The 26,945-nt window shown below is 42.5% G+C and overlaps 1 protein-coding gene across 1 annotated transcript; it reads right to left on the bottom strand.

The window, feature by feature from the left end:
* Positions 1–3,084: 3,084 nt before the first annotated feature.
* IRF6 (interferon regulatory factor 6) lies at positions 3,085–24,764 on the bottom strand. The gene is made up of 8 exons (XM_069944831.1): positions 24,580–24,764; positions 17,667–17,843; positions 13,062–13,266; positions 11,793–11,903; positions 5,935–6,081; positions 5,429–5,821; positions 5,086–5,204; positions 3,085–3,987 (listed from the first exon to the last, which is right to left on the bottom strand). The coding sequence occupies exons 2-8, from the start codon at positions 17,838–17,840 to the stop codon at positions 3,700–3,702; spliced, it is 1,437 nt and encodes a 478-aa protein (XP_069800932.1). The 5' UTR covers positions 17,841–17,843; positions 24,580–24,764; the 3' UTR covers positions 3,085–3,699.
* Between the last annotated feature and the right edge of the window lie 2,181 nt (positions 24,765–26,945).

Genomic DNA, 26,945 nt, shown 5'->3' with positions numbered 1-26,945 from the left:
CGTTAAAAATCGCTCTGTGTAATAGGACCCATCATAGGACGTTAATTAACTACTGCTAAGAGTAGTTAGGTCCCCTCTGTGCGTACAGTTTACCTAACCAGCTACAATTGATGGAGGAAGCTGCATCTAGGCTTGCATTTCAGATAAACTGTTATTCATATATTATAATTAGAGATGAAGAAAGTTTTTCAGAATTCAGGTTCACAAATTTTTAGTGTAAAATTTGCGAACTTGTGAACCAAACATTAACGAACCCCACTAAAACAACTAAACAATCGTTCAGATGTGCGCTCATCAATACTTACCTGTTAGTGTCTCCATTGTCTTCAACTGCCTCCAGCCTGCTCAGCCAGTTACTGACTGAGACGGGACAGCGTTGTGGCCAGCGATTGGCTGAATGGGCTGTCACACTGCACACTGCAGTCACTGATTGGCTGAGCAGGCTGTCGTTCCAGAGATGAAAGTTAAAGCCCACTCAACCGATCAGTGACTAAGACCGGAGAGTGCTGCGGCCAGTGATTGGCTGAGCAGGCTGTTACTCTTGTCTGGGCAATCCAGACAGGTGAGCACTTTTTTCCGCACAAATGTTTTGTTAAGTAAACTTTTGCGAACTTTGCTGCAATTCCCTTTGCTGGTTCCTACATCTATTGCATGGGTGTGCTGGGTCAGCCAGAGGAGACACTCTTACAGAACTGCTGATTGTTCTGACTTATGCACGGTGAGGCAAACATTTCAGCACACTCTTATTTTAGAAACTAAAGAAAAAAACATATCTGAATACCCCAACTTATCTTTTAGGCTATGCCCGAACTATGGCTGCCATCTTTAAGGCTGCCATATTCGATCAAGGTCATGCAGTATAGAAATTTGTAACAACAATCTGGAATGTTCCGTGATGCATTGCTATTTGACATGTTCAATGTGTTGTTCCTGGTGCTGTTTATGACACCCCTCTAAGAGGTAGGCTCAGGGTCCCAACATATATTGATATACACTTAACCCACAAACACAGCGGCCTGTGGTAAAAAGGAAAAAACCCTTGAAACCACCCTTATAATATTGCTTTCAATTAATCCATTAAAATTAAAGAAGTCCAGCCATTTTGAAAATCCGGCAGCCGGCATTTGATAAGTATGAACTTACCTCTCCCCGTGGGATTTCCGGAGCAGACAGCATCACTTAAACACCACCTGTGCCAAAAGGGAAGTGTGGAGAGTCGCACTGGGAGAGGTGCAGTACCATTAAAGCTAGAGTTAGGAGAGGTTTTTAATGTTATTTTGGGGGGCGTCTACTATATGGGGGCTGCACACAGGGGCCTAATACTATATGTAGGCTGCAGAGAGGGGGACATCGATTGTATGGAGCTGCACGTTGGAGCCATCTTCTATAATGGTAGTGGTCATGGTGTGCGAGTAATATTTGCCCCTTGTATACTGGTACTATTAATAATATTGAGCTTGGTATACTGGATTTGGTCAGTATGGTCATAATATTTGCCATAGTTTCCATGCATGGGAAATTGTCTTACCTATTTTAATAGAAGTGTTAAGGGTGGGCCCCAACAATGATTTCCTCGGATGGGCCCAAGGTCTGACACTGCACGGTTACAGTTCTCAAAGATCTAAGCCTCCATGCTGCTAAAAACCATTACAAGCATCTTTACATTACAGAGAAGTAGCAAACATAAAAATATATTGCAATAGTATCAGCACTTTTTATTCCTCTCATATACAGCATTTGTAGTCAGCTGTGGTTCTCTCAAAAACATTCAATTTAGTTGTAACAAAAAGCCTGCATCAATATGCAAAGTGTGAACGAGGCCTTAAACTGGTTTTTCCAGGTCAGCCATAAAATTTCTCAGCAAGTTTCCAGAGGGCTGTTTTATCTCTGCATGACCCTATCAGCATGTCTAAGACGCGGTAATGATGGATGGTCAGTCAAGAAAAAGGAGAATTAAGAACAGATTGTATAAAAGAACAAATAAACCAGTAGGAAAGAACAATTGCTACTTTGGATAGGTCTCTGCAAGCTTGTTTTTTTTTTTTTTTTTTTTTTAAACTTATTAAAAAAAAAAAAAAGTTTTTTACAAACGGTGATTCGACAATACTTTTGGGGTATACTGGATGCATTCTTTCTGCATTGTACAGATCCATTGAGTTTATTAGGCTGAACATAGTCAACTAGCGATTATGTTTGGTCTATTTTAGAGAGGAGCACGACTGGAGCCAGATCACTCCGTATTGAATACCAGTGGCTGACGAAGTTGGATGCAGCCCTAGGGAGTCCTGGAAAACATGAATACAGCCTTTGGCCATATTTTCCCTTCATCTCCACTATAACTGCAGACTACTGAATTATAATGCAGCCTATGGAATGAATGGAGCCCCTTCATTCTAGCAATTGGTGGGGGTCTCAGCACCCAGACCCCCACCGATATGACATGTCAGAAGTCTTTACCAATGATACTTACACTTTAACCTTTTATTTAATAAAATAAAATCGTACTCAAATTTCTGCCTTAATTCACTATCATACCCGCTCTTCTTCTAACCATGCTGTCTTGAAGAGACAAAAAAGTAAGGAAAAAAAAAACAAAACAAAAACATCAATATTTCCATAGTTTACAAGCAAGAATTCATAAACCATCATATCCTTTTATCTTCTTTGCAGTCTCCATTAATAAAATCATAGATTATAGACCCATAGAATATGTAAACACAAGTAGTAATGAAGTGTGTTGTCTATTGGGATGAGCCAATTGGTCCGCTAGGCTTGGCAGTCAGCTTGTCGGCCTTTAAGCCGCTCCGCTCTGGGTGTCTGGAAAAGCTGGATCCAGTCCTGGGAAACTTCTCCCAGTTTCTTGGGACTGGATCCAGATTTTTCAGGCACCTAAAGCAGTGCAGTACGGAGTGGCATGGAGTCCAAAGGCAGCCGGCTGAGAAGCCGACCGTCAAGCCTAGCGAATTGATTCTTTTAACTATTACTGTAAATTTTTCATCCCTAGCTGTCACCCAATACGACTTTCAATTATTGTTTGTACCAAATGAGGCAGCAAGAAGAAAAATAAAAAATAACACATCTGAGTTATCAATAAGAAAATTTACTTTTTACAAAATAAAAGAATAAAAAGGAGTAGTATTTTTGAAAGCAATTTTGTACAAAAGCCTATTATGCAGCCAAGCTTGTACTGACAGCAGCGAACGTGATGACAAAGCATTTGTTTTATTTTAGATTTCACAAAATAGTCAGTCAAAGGTTATAATGGCGTCTGACACCTTAAAATAATAAATAAGTATTGACTACTACATGGCTGCTAAATCTGCGATTATTGCTGCTTATGCCATAGAAATTCCAGCTTTCTCGAGGCACTTCTTGCAAGGTATATTATATTCTGACGCTTATTATCAGGAGAATTAAAACATTTACAAGAAAAAATAAAATAAAATAAAAAAATTTAGCTATAAGAGTAGGTACTATTATAAAGATTGGATAAGTACTGTAAGTGACTTGTGCACAAGGAAACAATACGCCATGTGGCCGCATTTATATACAGACTCTCGTATCTTCTCCAGGGCTAGAATGACTGATAAAGTATATATTTAGGCAACAGAGAACTTTATGTCCCGATAGTCCAGCCACGAAGGAGAAGATTCATTCTCCTCAGACACTCCTCAAGGTCCAACAAGTTTCCACATGATATCACTGAGCTTGCAGTGCCTGAGCCATATGAAGGTTTGGTGCCTGCAGATTTGATGCCTGCAAAGTTGCTTGTTGGAGATTTGGTTGTTGCATGTTGGGGTGCATAACTGGCCAGCCTTCGGGACCCTGGTGGTTCTGCAGAAGGCGGTAAAGCTGCTTGAGATGGGCGACAATGTTGTCTTTGATATCAGGAACAGAAATCTGCAAACGGACACTTCCACTTTCAAAGGAGCGAGTAACATCTCCAGAAAACATCTCAAGGATCATCCGGGCCACCACTGGAATAATCTATATAAAATAAAGAAATACAATTTTTATAATATCATTATTATTATTACAGTTTATAAAAATTATAATATTTATTTGTACAGCACATTACACACACACATTGTATATATTATATATACACATACAACGAGAAATCACACAGAAAATATTCCATTTCTCACTTCTCTTGTACATATTTAAATATCATTACTATAACCTGTTAGTATATTATGAGCATTTTTGATCATTTGTTAGAATTTTTTGTTGCGTATAATAATTTTTTTAAAATTCCTGCATTATGTTACTCTATGTTATCTGCCCGGTCAGTCAATCCATGAAGAAAAGTAAACCAAAGCAATGTTACATGCTGTCCCATTCATATAATATTTCCTCATGTGCGATTGTAAACAAAAAGGTGCCAAGTCCCCCAGACAACAAAAGAAAAATTTCAGCTGAAATATAAATCCACACATTTCAAATCCACACGATCAAATAAATCCACACGATCAACTATGTAAACAAACGTTTACTGGGCCTATTCCACGGCCTGACAATCGTTTAGCAAGGGCTGGAAGGACATTGTTATCGATGTCCATGCAGCTCTTGTTTCATACATTACCTGTCCGGGCTGTAGGTCTTCTTCTCCCAGTCCTGCGCCGCAGCAGCTTCGGAGTCGCCTGTCTGAACTGACAGACCACTCAGCCAATCACTGGCTGAGTCGGTCCCTGTCAGTGATTGGCTGAGCGGTCTGTCAGTTCAGACAGGCCGCTCCGAAGCTGTTGCGGCGCAGGACCGGGTGAAGGAGAAGACCTGCGCCTGGACAGGTAATGTATGATGTTTTGAAATAGTCGGTCGCCCGCTGCGCCCGCTATTCCACGTAGCAATGCGCGGGTGGCGACTGATGATTTTAGGTTTGAACCTAAATGAACGATCAGCTGATGACACAATCATCGGCTGATCGTTCTCTCTATTCCACGGAGCGATCGGGCCGATTCAGCCGATTATCGCTACGTGGAATAGGCCCCTAAAGAACCAGCCATAGTAGTAAAGTACTAAGAGTACTGTGGCAATCTGTAAAGCGATGTTTTTTGAAGTTCTACTCAGCAGAATACAACTCACCTGAACAATGATGAGTTTGCGCTCCTTTGGTTTACCGTCAGGCCATTCCTCTCCAAAACACAAGTTGATTTCATAAGGCGGCTGCTTAGCTCCACCTCCTCTCTGATGTGTAATGAGTTCTGTTTCAGATAAATAAAATAATAAATTAGTGGGTGTCACCCGTTTTGCAAGAATAACTAGAAGTCACACAGGATTGTGACTATTATGTAAAAAAAACAAAAACAAAATAATAATAAATAGATAATCTCCATAGAAATATTATATCTATCTATATTTATTATCTCTATATACATACTTACAAACAGTATACACACATACACTAAAATGAATAAATAAAACTTACCACTTAAAAATGTCTCCAAACAGAAAAGTTTAACTCTCTTCTGTCTTTCGATCAAATTCGGAGCATTCGGACTAGGAGAGCAGGGTCCGGTCCAGTATACCTTGCACTGGCATAGTCTTACGGCATAGATGGCATGTCCGCTCACTTCTAAGATAAGGCCTCTGTCCATGACATCTAGGAGGCGGCTGGTGTACAGTTTCTGCCGCTCATTGACTATTTGATCTGGACCAGGGAACCGAACCTGCTCAAGACTTATGGGACCAAAGAGCTCTTCCTGATTGGGCATTGGACCCAGATCTCCATAGAATAGTCGGCAGCCTTGAGGGTTACTAACATTCACTGTCTGGCCCATCTCTTTCCCTCTGTACAAAAACTGGATTTCTAAATCTGTCACTGTAAAAGAAAGAAACTTCAACATCAGGATATCACAATGCTAGTTCCCTGCATCATCAAAAATTTAGTTAATAAAATTAAAGAATGCAAACACTATAACAATGTTTACTTACTTGGCAAAGAGCTAATCCACATCTCGGGAGTGTTAAAAAATTCCATTGCTACTGGGGTCTGTGGGACCTCCATATCTTGTGGCTCCGATTTGGGCCAATTTGGCTCTGGCGTACAACTTCCAATGCTGGCAGGGGCCATAGGGGAATCTGAAAAATTAAGTTTATTTTTCACCATTTAGATACATATATCAAATAAACCTGCTCAAGGGCATTAAGAATACATTTAGTCATATCCAAAGCTTAAGGCCCTATTACACTAAATGATTATTGGTCGTATTCGGCTGTTACAGCTGATAATCGTCTTGTGTAATAGAAGACAACAATCAGCCGACATGAACGATGTCGGCTGATTGTTGCTGTTGTTTGTCTTTTAACATATTAAAAGACAAATGACCAGGATAGCAGCGATCTGCAGTCGTTGAATAGGAGTGGCGGCAACAGACCGCCGTTATCTTGTATGGGCCGCCCAGACAATCTAGCAATTACCTGGGCAGCCCTCCCGCAACTCCCCCCCGGCTCTCAACTGCTCACTGCCGACGCATGTAATAGCGGCGGCAGCAGCAAGCGGTGACCGAAGACCAACTCGCTTGCTCCTCTCCATCGCCCTGTGTAACAGGGGCTTTAGTCAAAACTTATTTTGCCAACCTCTTATCACCCACGTATAGCCAGAATCAAGGTGATTGAGTACATGTACTTTACAGGAAACTTCTTTCCATCTACAGTATAACAATGTGTTTTTATTTTCATGTGCGCCTATAGACACCACTGCAAAGTACGTCATGCATATTTTTAAAGCATTTTTGGAGATGTTTTTTTTTTCAAATTTTTCATGTTACTATCTACGTTTTAATATTATCCTAAATCTTGCAGTGTCCATTCTGGCCACTAAAACTAAGTGGAGACTTTCTTTCCTTTCACAATAGCAGCTGCTGTTTACAACTCAGCATCCCCCCATAGAATGACCTCTATAAAAAGGTCACTGAGCATGCTCAGAAGCCTCTCTCATTTTTCTGAATGGGAGTGCCTATGCCTATACAAGAAGGGGACCAATGATATTAATTGTTTAAATAAAGAGACAGAACGTCTCTTGGTATTAGAGTCCCTAATGGGCTTTATAAAAGAGCCTTGATTTATTATTGTGTTCTACACACTTTGTATTACACCAAAGTTCCATTCTGCTCTTGTATACTATGCAATAGTATATATATATATATATATATATATATATATATATATATATATATATATATATATATATATTATACACACACACACACACACACACGTTGGTCCAAAAGTAGGTGGACAGTATGTGTAATAGGGTTATGAAGAGGGAGAGTTATCAAACATGGTGGCTCAGTTGCCCCTAGCAACCAGATTCCACCTTTCATTTTACAAAGAGTCTGTGAGGAATGAAAAGTGGAATCTGATTGGTTGCTAGGGGAAACTGAGCCAGTCTCACTTTACACCATGTTTTATAAATCTCCTTTATAACCCTATTACACATACTGTCCACCTACCTTTGGACCAATATCAATTATATATATATATATATATATATATATATATATATATATATATATATATATATATATATCTATCTATCTATCTATCTATCTATCTATTGATGTATCATTGCATCTAGTTGTTCACATGGCATGTTCACAGTATGACATGGTGTAACACTTTGGTTTTAGGTTTCCTACTATCATGTTGTTCTTAGTTAGTCACCTATGTCATTGTAGGAGGTTGCGAGTATGGGCTGCTCCCGCCATCCCTCCCTATTTGAGTTCGGTGTCGGCTTGTATGTTATACTTATGAGCAAGAGCTATAATTAGCTCGAAATGCGCCAAGATTTTTTTTCCTGTATTTGGTTTTGTGGTTTACAATAAATTGCAGGACTTCCTTTGTTTCCTTTGGTGTTCCCACGCCTACAAGTCCATGCAAGAAATCCATCCCCTGGTAGGTTGGACTTTATACCTACTTTAGAAGAGTCTATATGTTGTTGGCATACCTACGACTGTCTGATCACATACCGGCCATCTAAACCTAACTAACTTTTACAAAGAAACAATAACCTACGCATAAAAGATTCCAACTCCCAGTTCATTGGAGGCAAATACAGGACATGTACTTGTAACATAGTTCCTAAACCTTGACAGACAGGCTGGACAACATTGCTAAAGCTTTATGACCACAAGGAACAAAAGATTTAGTGTAAGGCTTTACAGAGCCTTACATATTCTCCTACTGAAAGTGAATTAGTTACATAAACTACCTCAAAAGACAAAATAATCGCAAATGCACCCACAAGTAATACTATATTACACATACACATACAGTAGTCCCTCAAGTTACAATATTAATTGGTTCTAGTCCTTACATACAACAACCAGTAAGAGCGTGTGGAAGCTGTAAATTACTTTCTATGTATGGTGTCATGGCTGATTCACAAAATAAGTTCAAGGGAGGCCTGGATGCCTCATAAGGGTTTTTGCCATCCTCTGGGTCAACACAGTAGGGTTATAGGTAGAACTTTATGGACTCTTGTCTTTTTTTTCAACCTTATTAACTATGTAACTGTTTTTTCAGGGTTATGTTCACAGGGTCCCAGAAAACTAAAATTAAGCCACCCTCACATGGTGCCCAAAGGAGCAGCTCATCCTGGCCCAGGTAAAGAGCAGTACAGGATATGTAGTATCACACTATACTGTAAGGGAGATACTAGACACACACAGCAGTACAGGACATGTAGTATCACACAGAACTGTAGAGAGGAGATACATGTCCTGTACTGCTGTGTGTGTCTCGTATCTCCTCTCTACAGTATATAGTGTGATACTACATGTCCTGTACTGCTGTGTGTGTCTCGTATCACACTATACTGCAGATAGGGGTAACTAGAAACACAAAGTAGTACAGGACATGTAGTATCACACTATACAGTAGAAAGGAGATACTAGACACACACAGCAATACAGGACATGTATTATCACACTATACAGTAGAAAGGAGATACTAGACACACACAGAAGAACAGGACATGTAGTATCACATTCTACTATAGAGAGGAGATACTAGACACACACACAGCAGTACAGGACATGTAGTATCAAACTGTACTGTAGAGAGGAGATACTAGAAACACACAGCAGTACAGGACATGTAGTATCACACTATACTGTAGAGAGGAAATACTAGACACACAGCAGTACAGGACATGTATCACACTATACTGCAGATAGAGGTAACTAGAAACACATAGCAGTAGAGGACATGTAGTATCACACTATACTGCAGAGGAGATACTAGACACACACAGCAGTACAGGACATGTAGTATCACACTATACTGTAGAGGAGATACTAGACACACACAGCAGTACAGGACATGTAGTATCACACTATACTGTAGGGAGGAGATACTAGACAGCCAATCACTGCATATACTTCACTAATACTGGGGTTTTACCAGTATATTGGTTGATTTTATTGGTCGATCATCTAGATGTTCACATGTGTGGCACATCCGGACTGTCTTTATAATTGTATGTTGATTGTAGTCTTAAGTTAAGATGGTCCAGAAAGGACTATTATATGTTGAAAATATTGTAACCTGAAGGATCACTGCATAATATCACGTGCCAGTTAAGAACAACCCTGGGGGATCCAGAGGATTGACAATATGGGTGCAAACAGTATTTAGTTTCTATGTACTAATAAATGTGGAGTCATTTTGGTGTGAATTGTGTTATAATTCTATTGCATTTACAACAGTGACTTGCCTCCAACTTTCATCGGTGCACTTGCTTTCACCTCAAAACAAAACTGAATTTTTGCATGAAAATTTCCATGACACATGGATATACATAGTCAAGAAAAGTATCCTTAAAGCTGGTGAAACTCATAGGATAGCTGTCAGCAGACAGAAAGTCATTACATTCAACCAGTAGCAGTCTTTGGCACCAAGCACCCCAAGCGATCGCTTGGGGCCCCCAACATCCAGGGGGGCCCCCACGCCCCACTCTTCTCTTGTGCTCAAGACTACTAGACAGGGCCGCTGCCCGCTCGCTGCTGTGATCTGAACTGTAACTATGAGCACTCGTAATGAGTGCTCACAGTTACATGTAGCAGCAGCACTGACAGGGCGGGAGCCATTGGCTCCCTTCCTGTCAGTCACTCTTGTGGCCGCAGGAAGTCTTTTACCTGCGGTCACAAGTGGCCGCTCTGTCCTTGTGGTGCCGGTGCTGCAGTGGCATCACTGGAGCATTGGCACCAGGAGAAGGGGAGTGCGGCCTCTTGTGACCGCAGGGAAAACCCTTGCGGCCACAAGAGTGAAGAGAAGACGCCCGGATCCAGGTGAGTATAAGTGTTTGTTTTATTTTGTTATATACTATATGGGAGGGGGAGCACACAGGGGCCTGTGTAACTGGGGGAGCACACAGCGGGGGTCTATATAAATGGGGGGAGCACACAGTGGGGCTATATAATGGGCAAGACACAGGGGGGCTATATATAACTGGGGGAGCACACAGGGGGGCTATAGACTACTGGGGCTTCACAGAGGGGTCTATATACTACTTGGGTCAGCACACAGGGGGTCTATTTACTACTTGGGGCAGCAGAATGGGGTCTATATACAACTGGGGGAGCACACAGGAGGTCTATATCCAAGTATATACTGCTGGAGGAGCACATAGTGGTCTATATACTACTGGGGGAGCACACAGGGATCTATATAATACTGGTGGAGCACACAGGGGGTCTATATACTACTGGGGGAACCACACAGGGGTTTTTTATACTACTGGAGGAGCACACAGGGGTCTATGTCCAAGTGGGGGAGTACACAGGAGGTCTATATCCAAGTGGGGGAGCACACACGGGGGCTATATACCACTGAGGGAGCACACAGGGGAGCACACAGGGGGTATATGCAACTGGGGGCAGCACACAGGGGGTCTATATACTTTTGGGGGAGCACACGGGGGGGCTATATGTAACTAGGGGAACACACAGGCGTCTATACACTACTGGGGAAGCACACAAGGGGTGTATACTACTGAGGGGAAGCACACAAGGGGTATATACTACTGGTGGCTGCGCACAAGGGGTATATGCTACTGGTGGCTGCGCACAAGGGGTATATTCTACTGGGGGCAGCACACAGCGGTCTATTGTTGTGGAGTGCGTGTCGAGGGGGGGGGGGCCCAGACATAACTTCGCTTTGGGCCCCAGAAATGCCAAGACCGCCCCTGCGTTCAACCCTCCCACACACACATGCAGCTTACTATGGGGACAAAGCCTACAACAGGGGCCTAGCTAGGATTCATGGGGCACCATAGCAAGAAACTGTACAGGGGAATCCTGCAAGGACCTGACATCAACGACGTGCTGGGGAGCTGGGAGAATGGAAAGACAAGGGACTGCACCAGCTGCTGGGTCCTTGTGCATCATGGGGTTGGGGGCTTTTGTGGCTGAGGGTGCAATGCCGCCTTCAGCCATTAAAGAGACTGGAAGGGCAGGGAGCTGCAGCAACCATGAAGGCAGACCTTGCTTCACTGGGGGGGGCCCAGGCTCCCCCAGCTGGACGGGCCCTGTAGCAGTCACGTGGTCTGTGTCTATGGTAGTTACGCCACTGGCCTACAACATATATTATAAATTATTTGGTTAAGTTCATACACTGTGAATATGAAAGCGGTGTTCTTTGGATGGCCATCATTCAACTGCAAATAACGGCCGTTATTTTAAAATAATGGTTGCTATTTGCTGTTAAATGGTGGCCATCATTTTGACAGTGTGTGAACATAGTCTATATGAGGTGGTGGTGGTGGTGGGGGAACTGATATGAATGTTTACCATTAATAGTTAATCCATTGAATGGCTCTTGGATTGGGACATGAAGCTGAGACTGGTTTATATCTTCCTCGTCATATTCATCATCATCCCATGGCGAGGATCCAGTTGAACCTGTAATAAAACAACCACACATCAGAGATGGCAACAGACATCACTCATCAAGGTGAAATTTGCACTGTTCAACCCCTGGTTATCTAGAGACATAAAAAAAAAAAAAAAAAATAAAAAAAATCACTGTTATTTGGGGCAACCAGAAGTTTAAGAAAACCAAACACCCACTTACCTAAGTTTTGTGGGGCACCCTTTGTGGGGTCATTTGTTCCCCTGCAGCTCCGCCTACTACCTAGATGAGCCGTTCACTGCAGTGATGACCGCTCAGAGTGATGGGGATGCCACCACATTAAGTGATTGGCCTTGTGGGTCATCAGCAAAGAGCTTGTCTTGGAAGTAGGAAGTAGCCAGAGCTGCAGGGGGCTGAGGTAGGAGAGTATACCTAGTTTTTTTCTGTCTCTAGATAACCCCTATAAGCCTAAATACATCTAGTAGCTTCATCCTGGTTCACCAAACATTTGCCAGCTTTGCTTCTTTATTTGTTTAAAGCCGGAAATACATGAGTAATTTCTGTTGACCGACATGGTCTAATTGGTCTGTGACCATAAGTTAAAACAATAAATCCACCATTTTCTCTGCCTTAACCTGGTCTTTGGTTAATGAATGAAAGATCTATTGTTTAGCATGAACAACTTTCCAAAAACTGCACCCAATAGCAAAAAAAAAATAAAATCCAACATGGCGGATTTGTTTTCAGTTGGCATGTCATGCTGGTCAGTGTAAAAAAAAAAGGAAGTCATCCAAAATCTCTAAAGTATAGGCCTTAGCAAACAGAAGTCAGATGGCATAAATAATAATAATAATAATTATTATGCCTTATTTGTATAGTGCCAACTGATTCCCCAGCAATTTACATAGTTTGGTCCCTGTCCCCATTAGGGGAATCACTGTTTAAAATTGCCTATCTGTATGTTTTGGGTGTTGGAGAAAACTGAAGTACACAGACAAAACCCACATAAAGATGGAGAGAACCTACAAACTCTTTGCAGATGTTGCCCTTGGTGGGATGGGAGTACAACCTCCTTCCTCTAACGCTGATCATGAAATGTTCGGTTTATTTTCATTGAATTTATAATTAGAGCAGACAAATGGGGATATAGCGTTTACCAAGTATATACACATACATACATACATACACACTTTTTCTTTTATTCTCACCTGGGTTAATGATGGATCCCTGAGACTGAGGTATGTCGCAGACCTCATAGATTTTTACTGGATTCATGGGAACTTCTTTTGTGCCATCATACATGAGTTTGAACTCCCGACTCTTGTTAAGCGCACAGCGCAGTTGGGCCTTCCACTTGGCTGGATCTGGATCATCCGCTCCTTCGTGATATTTGCCTGTCTCCACAGCCCAGGCCTGTAAAAAAGTAATAAATCTGTGACTAAAATATAATAATCTGATCTGATATAGCTATAGGACATTAAAGGAGTCTGATATAGATAGGCTAGCCTTATGACAGGCCATCGATACCAGACCAGTATCAGATCAGATGAGACATAGCAGATATTTCTGGTATTGCAGCTCTCTGCTGCCACAATACTTAGTACAAAACTGCCTAGAAGAAGAGGCAGTGGAATGCACAGAATGCCAGGAATCCCCATCAGTGTGTTATCATTGGCCTATGTTAAGGCCATATTACATGGAGCGATAATCTGGGGGAAGCAAGCACCGACCTGTCTGTCCAGCACTCACCCTACATGCCCTGCTTGTGCCAGTGCTCTTCAGGTGAGTAGAGAGCAGCAGGAGGGGCGGCAGGAAGCAGCAGCCTGAATGACCCTTTGATTGTTTGGGTGGTGCATATGCAGTGTCCCAGTACAGGAAAGGTTCTATATATTATAGTACTTGAAAGGGTTAATGGCCACTGCAAAGAGCTCAGCTTATGTTGCGCCCCCCCAGTGTTCAAATTTGGTATTATTCTCTGTGTTCCTCATATTCTCTTATGTATATTGATTTGGATATGGGTCCATGTCACATGGTGTGGTGATGCAAACGGCCTAGTGTCACGTGACTTTCCCCGGCTGCCATAGTAACCCCAATAGCCGTTGAGCTTTTGGCTGGGGTCAGTTAGTCACTCCCCTTCTAGTGGGTTGTTCTCCCTCTACCTTCAAGAGGGAAGGACGTGTTCTCTGCTGCTCCTCAGCAAGGCCGCAACTTAGTGTGATCCTCTCAACTACCTCAGAGACATACTCTGGTCCAGTCCTGACCAGTCTCATCCTCAAGATTCTCCCTCCTATTCAAGATCTGGGTGCCGTTACCCAGTCGCTATCTTCTTCTTATCCTCCACAGCAAGTATTCTCTTCAGTATCATTCCACCCAGCATCATTCTCAGGGAACTACTACCCTCATCCTCCGTTAAGATTCCTCTCACCCAAAGTGACACTATCACACAACGGCCTGTTGCAACATCACCCATTTGCTCAGTTATATCCAAGTTTGCCTATCATTGGTTGCATCCAGAGAGACTGTTGTTATTGACAACCACCGTGTTAATAAACGTACAACTCCTGTTGTTTCTGAACCCTGGCATTGGTCTAGTTATTGGTGTCTTGACTAAGGGCAACGAAGAGTTGTGCTGGGGTCCCGCTTGCTCAAGTTTCCGTGGTCTAGCCCTGCACCCTTGTGCCAATACCGTGGCCATAACATCTAAGAGTGGCAGCCCGGGTACCGCTAACATCTACCTCCCCAGCGGTTTACTCCACATTGAAGTCAGCGGCAGTCTGCTATTACACGGAGCAATGAGCAGCAGACCGCCACTGACATGATCGGGATCTTTTAGCATGTTAGAAGACAACGATCGGCCAACATTATGTAAGTTGGCTGATCATTGCATTTCAACATGTGATATTACACGAAGCAATTATCAACCTGAATGGCTGGTAATTGGCCAAGTAAGGCTGATAATTGCTTTGTGTAATGGGGCCTTCCCAACAGCGACCCTGTGTATAGAGAGGACAGGAGAGATAACCGATGGCCGTCAATTTGTCTGTGAGTTAGTAAAAGCGTATGGCCACTTGAACAGACCTACAGATAAAATGATCAACTTGTCAGGTTTGATTCAGATTACATTGTTTTAAGCCAGGTAACGACACTGATCAAACATTACTGTACTGTCTTTGGACGGAGGGCGGAATCCGCCCGTGCATTGAATGGAGTCTATGACACGGGCGGAGACACGCGCACCCACCACAGGGGGAGGGTCATGGTCTGCATAGGGTGGTCTACAACCCTGTACTCCGACCCAGGAAGTCTCCATCTTCTAAATCATTGCAGATCCACTTCAGGGGGCAGGACTGTGGAGGTAATCTCTCCATAGCTGTAACCCGTCTCTCCCCAGACAGAGTGTGCTGCATGTATGTGCCGAAATATTCCCCGCTCATTCCTTCATGCTCCCTGTAGTCTCTGTAAGCCACACCCCTTTTCCATTGCTGTCATGTGACCACACAGCCCTCTGACAGCAGCCCTGCTTCTCTATTCTAGCCTGTTGTACTACACTACTGCATTGTGGGGAACTGAATCTCCATTTTGTACCTACAAACTGCTGCAGTTTTTTCAGGTTTATGCTCTTACTATACAATATACTCCACATGCTTGTTGCTATACTGTACAGTAACTTATAAATATCACATATTTAGATGTTTCTCATTGTTTTATCTGTTCTACATGTTATTCAGAATTAAAAAAAATCATTGTTTTTGGGGTGTTGAACCAATTGTCTGCATTTCAATGATTTCTAGAGGGAAAATTTGCTTTAGTTTAAGAGTTGATTTGGATTACAAGCACGGTCCCGGAATAAATTATGCTTGTAATCCAAGGCACCACTGTACAAGTATTGGATGCACTTACATTTTAACAATTACCACCGAGCCTATTATGGTGCGTTTACACACACAGATTTATCTGACAGATCTTTGAAGCCAATACTAGGAACAGACTATAAACAGGGATCAGGTTATAAAGGAAAGACTGGGATCTATCATCTTTTCAAATCCATTCCTGGCTTTGGCTTCCAAAATCTGACAGATAAATCTTTCTGTGTAAACGCACCCTTAAATGGCTCAATGATCGTGGAGCAATGTTGCTAGCAATGTCCCTGCAGACCTTCCTGCGTACATAGAAAATAATAGCTCTCGATGCTCCCCGGTGTCCTCGCGGATTTCCCCCCGCTCACCACAGCCACCGCTAAAGGTTCTGGATCTTTCGGTGCAGTCACAGGCTGCTCAGCCAGCCAATGGCTGAGACGGGACAGTATCACAACTTCAGAGATGGCTTCAGAAGCTTCAGCGGCAGCTGTGGTGAGCAAGGAAAAGGCAGGAGGACACTGGGGAGCGTAAAGAGGCAAGTAATAATTTTATTATTTTCTATATACTTTCATTAGCCGCTGCCCATTCACCTTCTATTACATGGTGCGATGCATGGTGAGATGATTTTTTTTTTTACCAGTTGTAAGACAATGATCAGCTGATGATTGGTTCTTCGACTGATTGTTATTCATTATGGTGCGTTTACACAGAGAGATTTATCTGACAGATATTGGAAGCCAAAGCCAGGAATGGATTTGAAAAGAAGAAAAATCTCAGTTTTTTCTTTATAACCCATTCCGTGTTTATGGTCTGTTCCTGCCTTTGGCTTTAAAAATCTGTCAGATAAATCTGCCTGTGTAAATGCACCATTACACAGGACAATTTCTGTCTAATTCCACCCAATTGATCAGATAATTGACCAATGTAATAGCACCTTAAAGGGCAACTCCAGCAATGTTTTCCTTCTTTCAACTAAACTGGTGTGAGATTTGTAATTTACTTCTATTAAAAAAATCTAAAGTCTTCCAGTACTTATCAGCTGTTTTATGCCATAGACATAGATATGTAGGACATCCAGAAGCTGATAAATACTGGAAGACTTGAGATTTTTTAATAGAAGTAAATTACAAATCTCTGGAATTTTCTGACACCAGTTGATTTGAAAAAAAAAAAAAAAAAAAAAAAAAAAAAAAAAAAAAAAAAAAAATCGCTGGAGTTGCCTTTTAAGCTGAGACTTATAATGTACAGCATTATAGCAATAGGTAGAAAGCAAAGACAATGACATTTCTGCTCTCCCCTCCCTGTACACAGGTCAAAGACGATACTGAACATCAAGGGTGTCTACAAGGATGTCCTACACAAAGAATAGGTTTAAGAGATGTCCATTGTGTTATGTTGCCACAGAGAATGCCACTAAATTTGTTAAAACAAATCAGACAAATTGGCTGATAATGTAATAAAAAAAAAAAAAAAAAAAAAAAAAAAAGAGAGAGAGAGAACATGTTCCAGTATCTGACTCTCAGTAAAACAAATCCAGGTGACAGTCCCAGATGAAACATCACTGCTGGTGACTTGTGATGCTGTAAACAGAAAACCGCTGCTCATTCCTTATTCCTCAATTTAAAGGGGTTATCCAGTGCTAAAAAAAAACATGGCCACTTTCTTTCAGAGACAACACAACTCTTGTCTCGAGTTCAGCTGCGGTTTGCAATTAAGCTCCATTCACTTCAATGGAACTGAGCAGCAAAACCCCAACCAAACTGGAGACAAGCGTGGGGCTGTCTTTGGAAGAACGTGGCCATGTTTTTGTAGCAATGGATAACCCCTTTAAGTTTGTTTACATAGCATGAAGTGTATGCAGACTATCCTATATGGTGCTTGTCAATCATGATAGCTCCACCCATATCCAGCTCCACCCATATCCAGCAGGTCATTGCTATTAGGAATGTTCCTTACCTTGAAGATAGTGTTCTCCTCTTCATGCTGAGGACTGTGACGTGTTGCATGCTTCCACGGGATTTGAAATCTCTTGGCCTCCCTGTCTAACCATATAAGACCAGGATACATCCCGCTGTCCACCTGGGCCACCAGCCACGGCTTTAGACGAACACGACGAGGGTGCAGGGCCATATTCTGTAATAAAGAAACCAATAGTAAGATGTTTGGTGAGAAGCGAGCCTTCTGTTTACTGTCTGCTAAGTCTGAATTCCTCCAGCAGAACAATCAAGGTCAACGAAGACGAGATTATAGGAGATAAGGTTTGTCTCGTCCTGATGAGTTCTGCTTTAGCTATTGTAGCTCCATAATTTACTGCTGCCTATCATACTAGTCACTGAATAAATATTTAGCTGGGTCATGGATTCCAGAACATCAATTAGATGACTTTAACCCATCAGACAGGTCTAAAACACCAAGCTATCAAATACCTGGCACACATTCTTCTGTGTCACTTCAGAGTCACAATCTGGTCATGAGCATTATTATCAGCAATACAAACGGCTGTACACCACATATACCCAACGGCTGTACACCGCATATACCCAACGGCTGTACACCGCATATACCCAACGGCTGTACACCGCATATATAAAATGAACTGTTAGTTGCCACGGATATTCCTGTAGAGTGGATGTTTGCTATAAGTTGTGTCTTTACATATTGGGATAAGCCCCTTTTGAACACAATGGGTTACAAGCAAATAGATATGTGCAGCTCCATTGTGTCAACCAGACCTGGTCAAGTTGAAGTTCAAGGAAACTGTGTGTCACAAAAGGAACTTTTGTTGACTTCAGTGAAGAGGCTGTCACCACCCTATTGTCTTGCATGGGGAGAGCATCTGGCCCGAATCAAACAACAAGAGTTGTGGGGCCCCCTCTGTCCCAGTAGGTTCGGGTCACAGAGGTGTGGATTCACACCTATCAGGCATTTATGGAATATCCAGTGGATGAAGGAAATTAAAGGGGAACTATCAGCAGGTTAGATTAAACTAACCTGCTGATATGTCCCTATTGTGCACAGGGGGCCGAGGAGGAATGTATGTGTCCTACCTTCCTCCTTAGTGCTGTTAGCAGTGTAATCCTCGGTCTGGAGCACCGTTAGGAGCACAGCACCAGCACCACCCCCACCGCGCCGAGCTGGCCCGCTCCTTCAAATGGTGACCAATGGAGCCGTGTCAGTCCAGCAGCAAAGAACTTTAGCTGTTGCGGAGCTCCCGGCATCATAATAAAAATGTTCAAGAGTTCAGTCTATGATATACAGGTAGCTTACGGACCGCATATCACGGACGTGTGAATGCAGCCTAAGGCAGGATGTCAGCAATAAAGTATTCTAACACCTACCATGGCATTTCCTTACTTTAATGGACTGAATATAGCCTACTAGCGACTGTTTACCAAAAACCTTACACAATAATAGTACAAGTTAAAAATACTGAATGTAGTCACTGGTAAACTATGTTTAGTCTAGTTTGCGTTTTGCAGGTATGCCACCGTATACTGTCAACATAGACCAAAAATAAGATGTGAACTTAAGCTAATTTATCGCCAATTTAAAAGGCGTTCATTAAAAAATAAAACCAAACCAACAGATTGAATGATGTGATCAGGTAGCCAGTGTCGGACTGACCCACCGGAGTACCGGAGAATCCACCGGTGGGCCCCCAGATTTAGAACCTGCACTAACATTGACTGACATGTCGTTTCTCAATGGTTCCTCTGGTGGGCCCCAGATACCCCAGTCCGACACTGTAGGTAGCACTGTAGCTGGTAACAGGGGCATGTGACTTGTGAAAAGCTAGGTATAAAGTGCAGGTAACAGAATGCTTAAGCTCTATAGAAGACATGAAAGGCTGAGAAGTGCATCCCCAATGTCCTTTGATGTTTTCAACTGCTGGATGGAAGGCAACCAGCAATTAACTCTATGTAAAGTTGCACTTCAATAGCCCTAAATCTCCAATAAATAACAGGAAATGTATATAGATCCTGACCAATTTTCTAAAATTGAAATTATAGGAAAATTCTAATGCTGGTGATAGAAACCTGAAAAAGAGAAGTGGGACATCACCCAATATGTCTACACCACATACAGCTAGTAGGAAATCCTATCTAATTGCAGTGACCCTTTTTATGTTGTTGTTATATCTGGTCAGCGCAGGACATGGAAAAATGCAGACAATAAGCGGGGTAACAATATGCTACGAGAAAGACGTCACTATGTACTTGCCCCAGTGTAAACTATGATATGGCCACATATCATTCCATGTGTAAACATAGTAATAGCACATTATCTCACAGAACACACTTTATTAACATAACAGGTGTTGCAAAAATTCCTCTGATCTATCTCCCGTCTGAGCCGCTGATCGTGAAAGTGAAAATAAGACATGAGCAGTAAGCAGGTTTAAAGGGGTACTCTGGCGAAATTATTTTTTCCAATCAACTGGTTTTAGAAATTTATACAGATCTGTATATCTCTTCTATTTAAAAATATCCAGTCTCCAAGTACTTATCAGCTGCTGTATGTACTGCAGGAAATGGTGTATTCTTTTCAGTCAGACACAGTGCTCTCTGCTGTCACCTCTGTCTATGTCAGGAACTGTCCAGAGCAGGATTGGTTTTCTATAGGGATTTGCTGCTGCTCTGGACAGTTCCTGACATGGACAGAGGTGGCAGCAGAGAGCACTGTGTCAGACTGGAATAATATACCACTTCCTGCAGGACATACAGTGGCTGATAAGTACTGGAAGACTAGAGGTTTTTAAATAGAAGTAATTTTCAAATGTATGTAAATTTTCTGACCCCAGTTGATTTGAAAATAGAAGAAGAAGAAAAAAAAAAAAAATAAATCACCAGAGTACCCCTTTAAGGCTGTGGAAATGCTTAATGCTGTTAACAAGCTTGTTCTATGTTAAGCATGATGAGAGGTTATACCGTGTTTCCCTGAAAATAAGACACCCTCCTTAAATAAGACATCCCACCTACTCTAGCCTCTAACCTAAAGTAAGGCATCCCCCCAAGAGTAAGGCACCCCCTACTCTAAACTAGGGCACCCCACTAAAGTAAGACTTTAGCAGAGGAGGAAGGTGTGTGAAGTCGGCACTCCAGGACGTAAACTATTAAAATTTAATGCATGCATGACCATGATTAAGCGCAGTAGTGCGAAACGCGTAGGTCCTGCTATGCATACCACCAGTTTTTAACATGCACGAATAAAAGTTAAATTTTAATAGTTTACGTCCTGGAGTGCCGACTTCACACACCTTCCTCCTCTGCTAAAGTCTTGCACACGGCGCATGACCAACGCCCTGAAGTTTGAGCCCCCTTCCTATGCCATTTGCTTTGCTGCAGAGAGTCAACTATTAATGAGCTGTATCTTTTTTTCTTTTACATCCACTAAAGTAAGGCCACCCGCCGCCACCCAGGACTTACCTAATCCCCTCATGGATCTCTCTGGGCTGCTGCTGCTTCTCCCTGCCACAGGAAACAGCTCCTCCAGCCTGTCCTAGTTGCCGACACCCATCTGCCGACCTGGAGAAGTGTCCACGGAGCTGGGGAAGGCCAGAGGAGGTGTTCCTTATGGCCAGGAAAAGGGCAGCGTGGCAAGTTCAAACAGCCGCCTGCTCCTGCCTCTCTCTCTCTGCCTCCACTGTGGGGAACACAACCGTTTATAGCGGGGATTTCTGTCATTATGACAGGAATCCCCGCTCCTGTAACCTTGGTGTTCCCGAACACCTCATATAACTGACAACTGAACTATTTGTTATCTACAGTTATCTTCCCTGATTTTGTCTGGATAGCGAACAATATTCAAGTACTGAACAAAACTTCAGGAGGAAATTTTGTTCAAATACTGAAGTGTTCGAACATCAAGGTGTTGGGGAACCGAGGTATTACTGTATAGGCAATGGGGGAGATTTATCAAACATGGTGTAAAGTGAAACTGCCTCAGTTGCCCCTAGCAACCAATCAGATTCCACCTTTCATTTTCCAAAGAGTCTGTAAGGAATGAAAGGTGGAATCTGATTGGTTGCTAGGGGCAACTGAGCCAGTTTCACTTTACACCAATTTTGATAAATCTCCCCCTATGTTCACACACCATCAAAATGATGGCAGTTTTTACTGGACAGCCATCATTTAATGGCAAATAACAGCTGTTATTTCTATAATATTTTGAGCATCATTTTGACAGTGTGTGAACATGGCCATATTATATGAATTTGAAACATAGGCTAACGGCCGTTGCTTTAAAATAAGGGTTGTTATTTGTCAGTAAATGACAGCTGTCTAATAAAAATGGCTGTCATTTTGATGGTGTGTGAACATAGCCTTATACTGTCTGAAGTTACAGATACCTTATTGCAGACTGTATAGTACCTATTGATTTGAATGGACCCTTTTACACATCCGTTGTTGCTCCAGATTCATGAAATGGCCATGATTCACCCATATCAATCAGTGGATCAGTGCAAACGCGAACAGAGACAGATATATATCCAAATCCTGTCCGTATTTCCTGGTTCACAATTTACGGACAGAATTACTAATGTGTGAACAGGGCCTAAGGTCTTATTCCCACACAGCAGTCCCCAATAGCCATAGTAACATTGCTATTGATGACTGCATGGGGGCATCAGTTCAGCCACTTGCAGTGACCGCAATGCACATAGTATATTTCAGCTCATATATGCATCTGTCTGGATGGATGAAAGTCCTGGCCTGACTGTGCTTTTGATGACACAAACTGACACCTGTCATCAGACCCGCAGTCAGGCCTCTATTTGTGTCCATAATAAGGATGCGTATACGTGGCTGGAATATACTTGTGTGAGGCCAGCCTAAGGCCACTGTTATACATGGTGGTAATAGTCTGCAGATGCCCCTCGCAGCTTTAGGGCTCATCCACACATCAGTTTTTTCTGTCCATGAATCTGGATCCTGATTCACGGACAGAAAAAGGACACACTGATTTCAATGTGGTCATCCACACATCCGTTTTGAAAACTGATCTGTTCTGCAAAAAAGTAGAACCTGCACCACGGTCAGTTTGTGCATAATGGAAACTCCAATAGAAGTCAATGGGTCCACTTTTAAGGGATGACAAACACCATCCTTGTCCCGTCTATTTTCTACTGAAGCATTGCCTAGCAAGTCCTAGTCAGGCTTCATCCCGTGGCCTATTATTACCCTCCTATCCATCTTGTAGATCCGCAAAAACTGATGCCACGCTCATGGTTTCTCCAGGACGTCAATGATCTTGGAAAAAAACGTATGTATGGATAAGCAGCGCAAAGTCCAGGGGCCTGGCACAATTATGGGGGGATGTCAAGCTTATGGCTAGCAGTTGCTGTGTAGCTGTGGATAGTAGAACTGCTTAAGGGTGTGTTTACACAGACAGATTATTTGACAGATTATTGAAGCCAGAGTCAGGAATGGATCTGAGAAGAGGAGAAATCTCAGTCTTTCCTTTATGACTTGTTCTCCATTTATAGTCCATTCCTGGCTTTGGTATTAAAAATCTGTCAGATAAATCTGTCTGTGTGAACGCACCTTTATGGCCCGCTTAAACTGTGCAATTATTTAAATCTTCACAATAACTATGGCATTTGAGCAACTATCTGCTCATGTAAACACAGTGAACGATCATGCGATGAGCGAGAAATCGTCCATCTTAGTCTTTCTTTCAACGTGTTCTCAAATCATCGCTGGTCGCTCGCTGATAATTCGCAGATCGCTTCGTCTAAACAGTCTTTCAAAAATTCACCCTAGTGTGTTGGATGGCCTTAAGCGATCTTAAAGCAATCGTAAAAACATTTTTTTTTTTAACCGATTTCTCTCTTCGTCTAAATGCTGATCAGCATAAAAACCAAATTGTCGCTTCAAAATCGTTAAAAGATCGACAGAGCGAATTATTGCTCCGTGTAAAATGACCATTAGAAAATACACTAATCACCAATTCAATGTTGCAAGTCTGTCGGTATTTTAAATCAGAACGCTGCATGTTTACATCATGACGAAGTATAAACTGCAACGTGAGAACACAGCCATAGTGATGTGTCAGGTAAATAGAATGATACAACAGCTACCAGGTGTGAGGCCCAAAGACTCATAAAACAGGGTAGGGAAAATCAATAGTAAGGAAAATGGGCACAAATTGGATCAAAACTAACAAGTTAACGGTGCCATAATAAATAAAAACTAACAGAAAAGAGACAAACAGCAAAGCCGCTATGCTACGAGCAGCAGTACCTCAATACTATGGTCACATCTCATATGCAGCACTTTAAATAGACCAGAAAAAAAACCTGACAAGATCAAATACCAACACGGTACAAAGTGAATCTAAACGTCACAGTATTTGTTTCTTCAAGTATCTCTACGCACACATGCGAAGTGAAATGGAAAGAACCTATGACTGGCCAGTGAAAACACAGAGGGGTGTGAGCCGATTGGTTTTACAATGTGCACAAAACTCCGCTTTATTACACAATACTAAACTTTATGGTTGTATTTTCCCGGTCACGGGACAGTATGAACGACAGAAACCCCTTAAAGGGATAAAGAAGATCAAAACAAATTATGAAAAAAAGTCAAAATATTTGCCTCAACACAATAAACAAACCTGGCGTTGTATGGAGTTTCGCATGACTATAATACTAATTATTATAGAAAAAAAAAAAAAAAAACTCACGTGAATTGTTTTAAGTAACAAAACGTTATATCGATAACCAATAGAAGATCCTGACAGCAGAATGTTCCAAAGTTAAACTAAAACAGCAAAATGGCAGCTGATCAGTTAACACAGGAGCGATCCCAGCAAACCACAAATATGCAACCAGGAAATGCAGCAACATAATGGAGAAGCTGTGTCTTACCTCCACCTGGCTCCACACAGATTATCCCTGGCTATTAGCAATGTGCAGGCAATGGATGAATGACTGACAATGGGGAAAGCAGTGAGAAGCCCCTGGATATGACCCCCTTTTGCCTTCGACCCTCCTCCTCCTCTTCCCTTTGATTCCTGTGCTAATGACTGCTCTCCCCTTCCTGCCTAGCTGCCTGGCTCAGGTATGGCTGACGTCACTTAGCTCAGGGCTACAGGACACACCTAGTGAGGGAGGAGGCCTGTGCTTCCAGCCACTCTGTTCCTCACAGCATGAGTCAAGGCACCATGAGAGCGCACAGCAGGCAGCGTTGCTTAATCTCCTATGTGTGTAAATAGGGATACAAGAGCTAGACCAAGGACTATAATGGACTGTAATGTATAGAATGTTCTCCTTGTTTCCATACACAGAGCTTCGATTGACTCGATCTGATCTAATAAGGGGGGTTTCTCGCACAACTTTTTTGTGGTAGTTCATTCAGTTTTTGAGCCGATCCATCATGGAGTAGTAGTAGTATACAGTAAGTCCTTCCTTTACAATATTCCCATTTTTTTTTAATCCACCTCTGGCTGAGGGCGCGTTCACACCACGGAATCGGCACGGATAACCTCCAGTGGATTCCGTGCACACTCCTACTTAAAGATCCGCCTGTAACATAGGCTCCATTCTATTCAGGCAGAATCCGTGATCCGACCCAAAAAGAATTGACTTGTCAGTTCTTTGGGCGGAGTGCGGAATCTGCCTGAACATAGATTGAAGCCTATGGGACAGCGCCCTTGGAATCCGACGAAGGTGATCCGTGCGGATTCCGTAGTGTGAACGCGCCCTTTGGGCTAGAAAAACTGCTGAAAAAACTGATAAAAAAAAAGCTGTGTGTGTGAAGACTCCTAAAGCGACAACATATTCTGAGGCACTGTATGTGGATGATCACGGCTAATGCCAAAAACACACAAGGAAGAAATGGCAGGAAGAACATACTGTGGGCGAGGGCAGGGAGGACAGTGTTCCTTTATAACTGTTCTGATAGACCACCAGTGGTGCAAGACTTGTGTTCAGGGCCCGAAAGAGTTCTTGTTTGTGGGCACATCCTGCCATCTAAAAATGCCCTAAGAGTACGTTCACACTGAGGAATGCAGGCGGATCATCTGCCACAGATTTTGCAGCTCACCCCCTCGCCCGTGCGATAGACTCCATTCTATGGTCGGGCGGATTCAGCCATCTGTCCACAGAACAAACAGGTCCTATGGACGGACGGCGGAATCCACCCACCATAGAATAGAATCTATGGGATGGGCAGAAATGCACGAGGACGTGAGCAATAGAATCCGCATGGAACTTCTCCGAGCAAATTCCTCAGTGTGAACATACCCTCAGGGTTTGTTCGCATTGTGCAAATGTGTTGTAGATTTGCTGCAGGTTTTGAATTCCCCATTGAAGTAAATTAGGCATACCTGTAATGAATCTGCAGCATGTGAACATGCCCTAATGTTGACTTGTTCAGAAATCACCAAATCCAATGAATTATCGTGTAAAGGCATCTTTTAGTTTAAACTTAGGCTATGTTCCCACACTGTATTTATGCTCAGTATTTTGCAACAAAAAACAGGAGTGGAGTGAAAACACAGAAAGTCTATGCTCACACACTGTTAAAATTAAGCAGATGGTCCTCATTTAATGGCAAATAATTGCTGTTATTTCAAAACAACGGTGGTTGTTTTAAAATAACGGGCAATTATTTGCCATTAAATGGCAGCCATCCACTTAATTGCAACAGTATGTGAGCATAGACTTTCTGTGTTTTCACTCCACTCCTGGTTTTTGTTGCAAAATACTGAGCAAAAATACTGTGTGGGGACATAGCCTAAATGTATGAAAAGAAAGGAAACTTTATTGAAGTGCAAGTAGTAAGTACATGTGAAAGAAACCCCCTGCTGGGATGTTGAGGGTGACGGATTATAAATGTGTATTTGAAGAGCATATCGCAGAGCTAGAAAATAATCAACACAAAAGAGGAAATCATTGGAGCTCTCTGGAGATTGGGGTCAGTGGTGGACTCAAGCCAAGGACTCCACAAGGCATCATTCTGCACTCTAGGGTCAGTCCTGCAGACCTCTATAGTCTGAAATAATATTTCAGGGGTATTCCCATGTGACAAAGTTATCCTCTATCCACAGGGTAGGGCATAGTTAGCTGAAGGGGGAGTTGTCTGACCACTGCAGCCCTTCACCATCTCTAGAACGGGGTCCCCAGTCTTCTGTTAGAATAGGCCGCAATTCTATTCATTCTTTATGGAATCTGTGGAAACAGCCAAGTCTGGTGTAAGGCTGTTCCTTTCAGCTCCCTGAGGGCATTTTCAC

The sequence above is a fragment of the Dendropsophus ebraccatus genome, chromosome 11, assembly GCF_027789765.1.
Source record: "Dendropsophus ebraccatus isolate aDenEbr1 chromosome 11, aDenEbr1.pat, whole genome shotgun sequence".
Lineage (NCBI taxonomy): Eukaryota > Metazoa > Chordata > Amphibia > Anura > Hylidae > Dendropsophus > Dendropsophus ebraccatus.
Note: the sequence above shows the minus strand (reverse complement) of the source record. Positions and strands in the feature narration are given on the sequence as shown.

Excerpts from the sequence above, each read along its gene's own strand:
- IRF6 (XM_069944831.1), bottom strand. The coding sequence starts at position 17,840 with ATGGCCCTGCACCCTCGTCGTGTTCGTCTAAAGCCGTGGCTGGTGGCC. Across the intron at positions 13,267-17,666 it reads AGGAGAACACTATCTTCAAG|GCCTGGGCTGTGGAGACAGG; the intron begins GTAAGGAACATT and ends ACTTTTTTACAG. Across the intron at positions 5,205-5,428 it reads TTTGGAGACATTTTTAAGTG|AACTCATTACACATCAGAGA; the intron begins GTAAGTTTTATT and ends TATCTGAAACAG.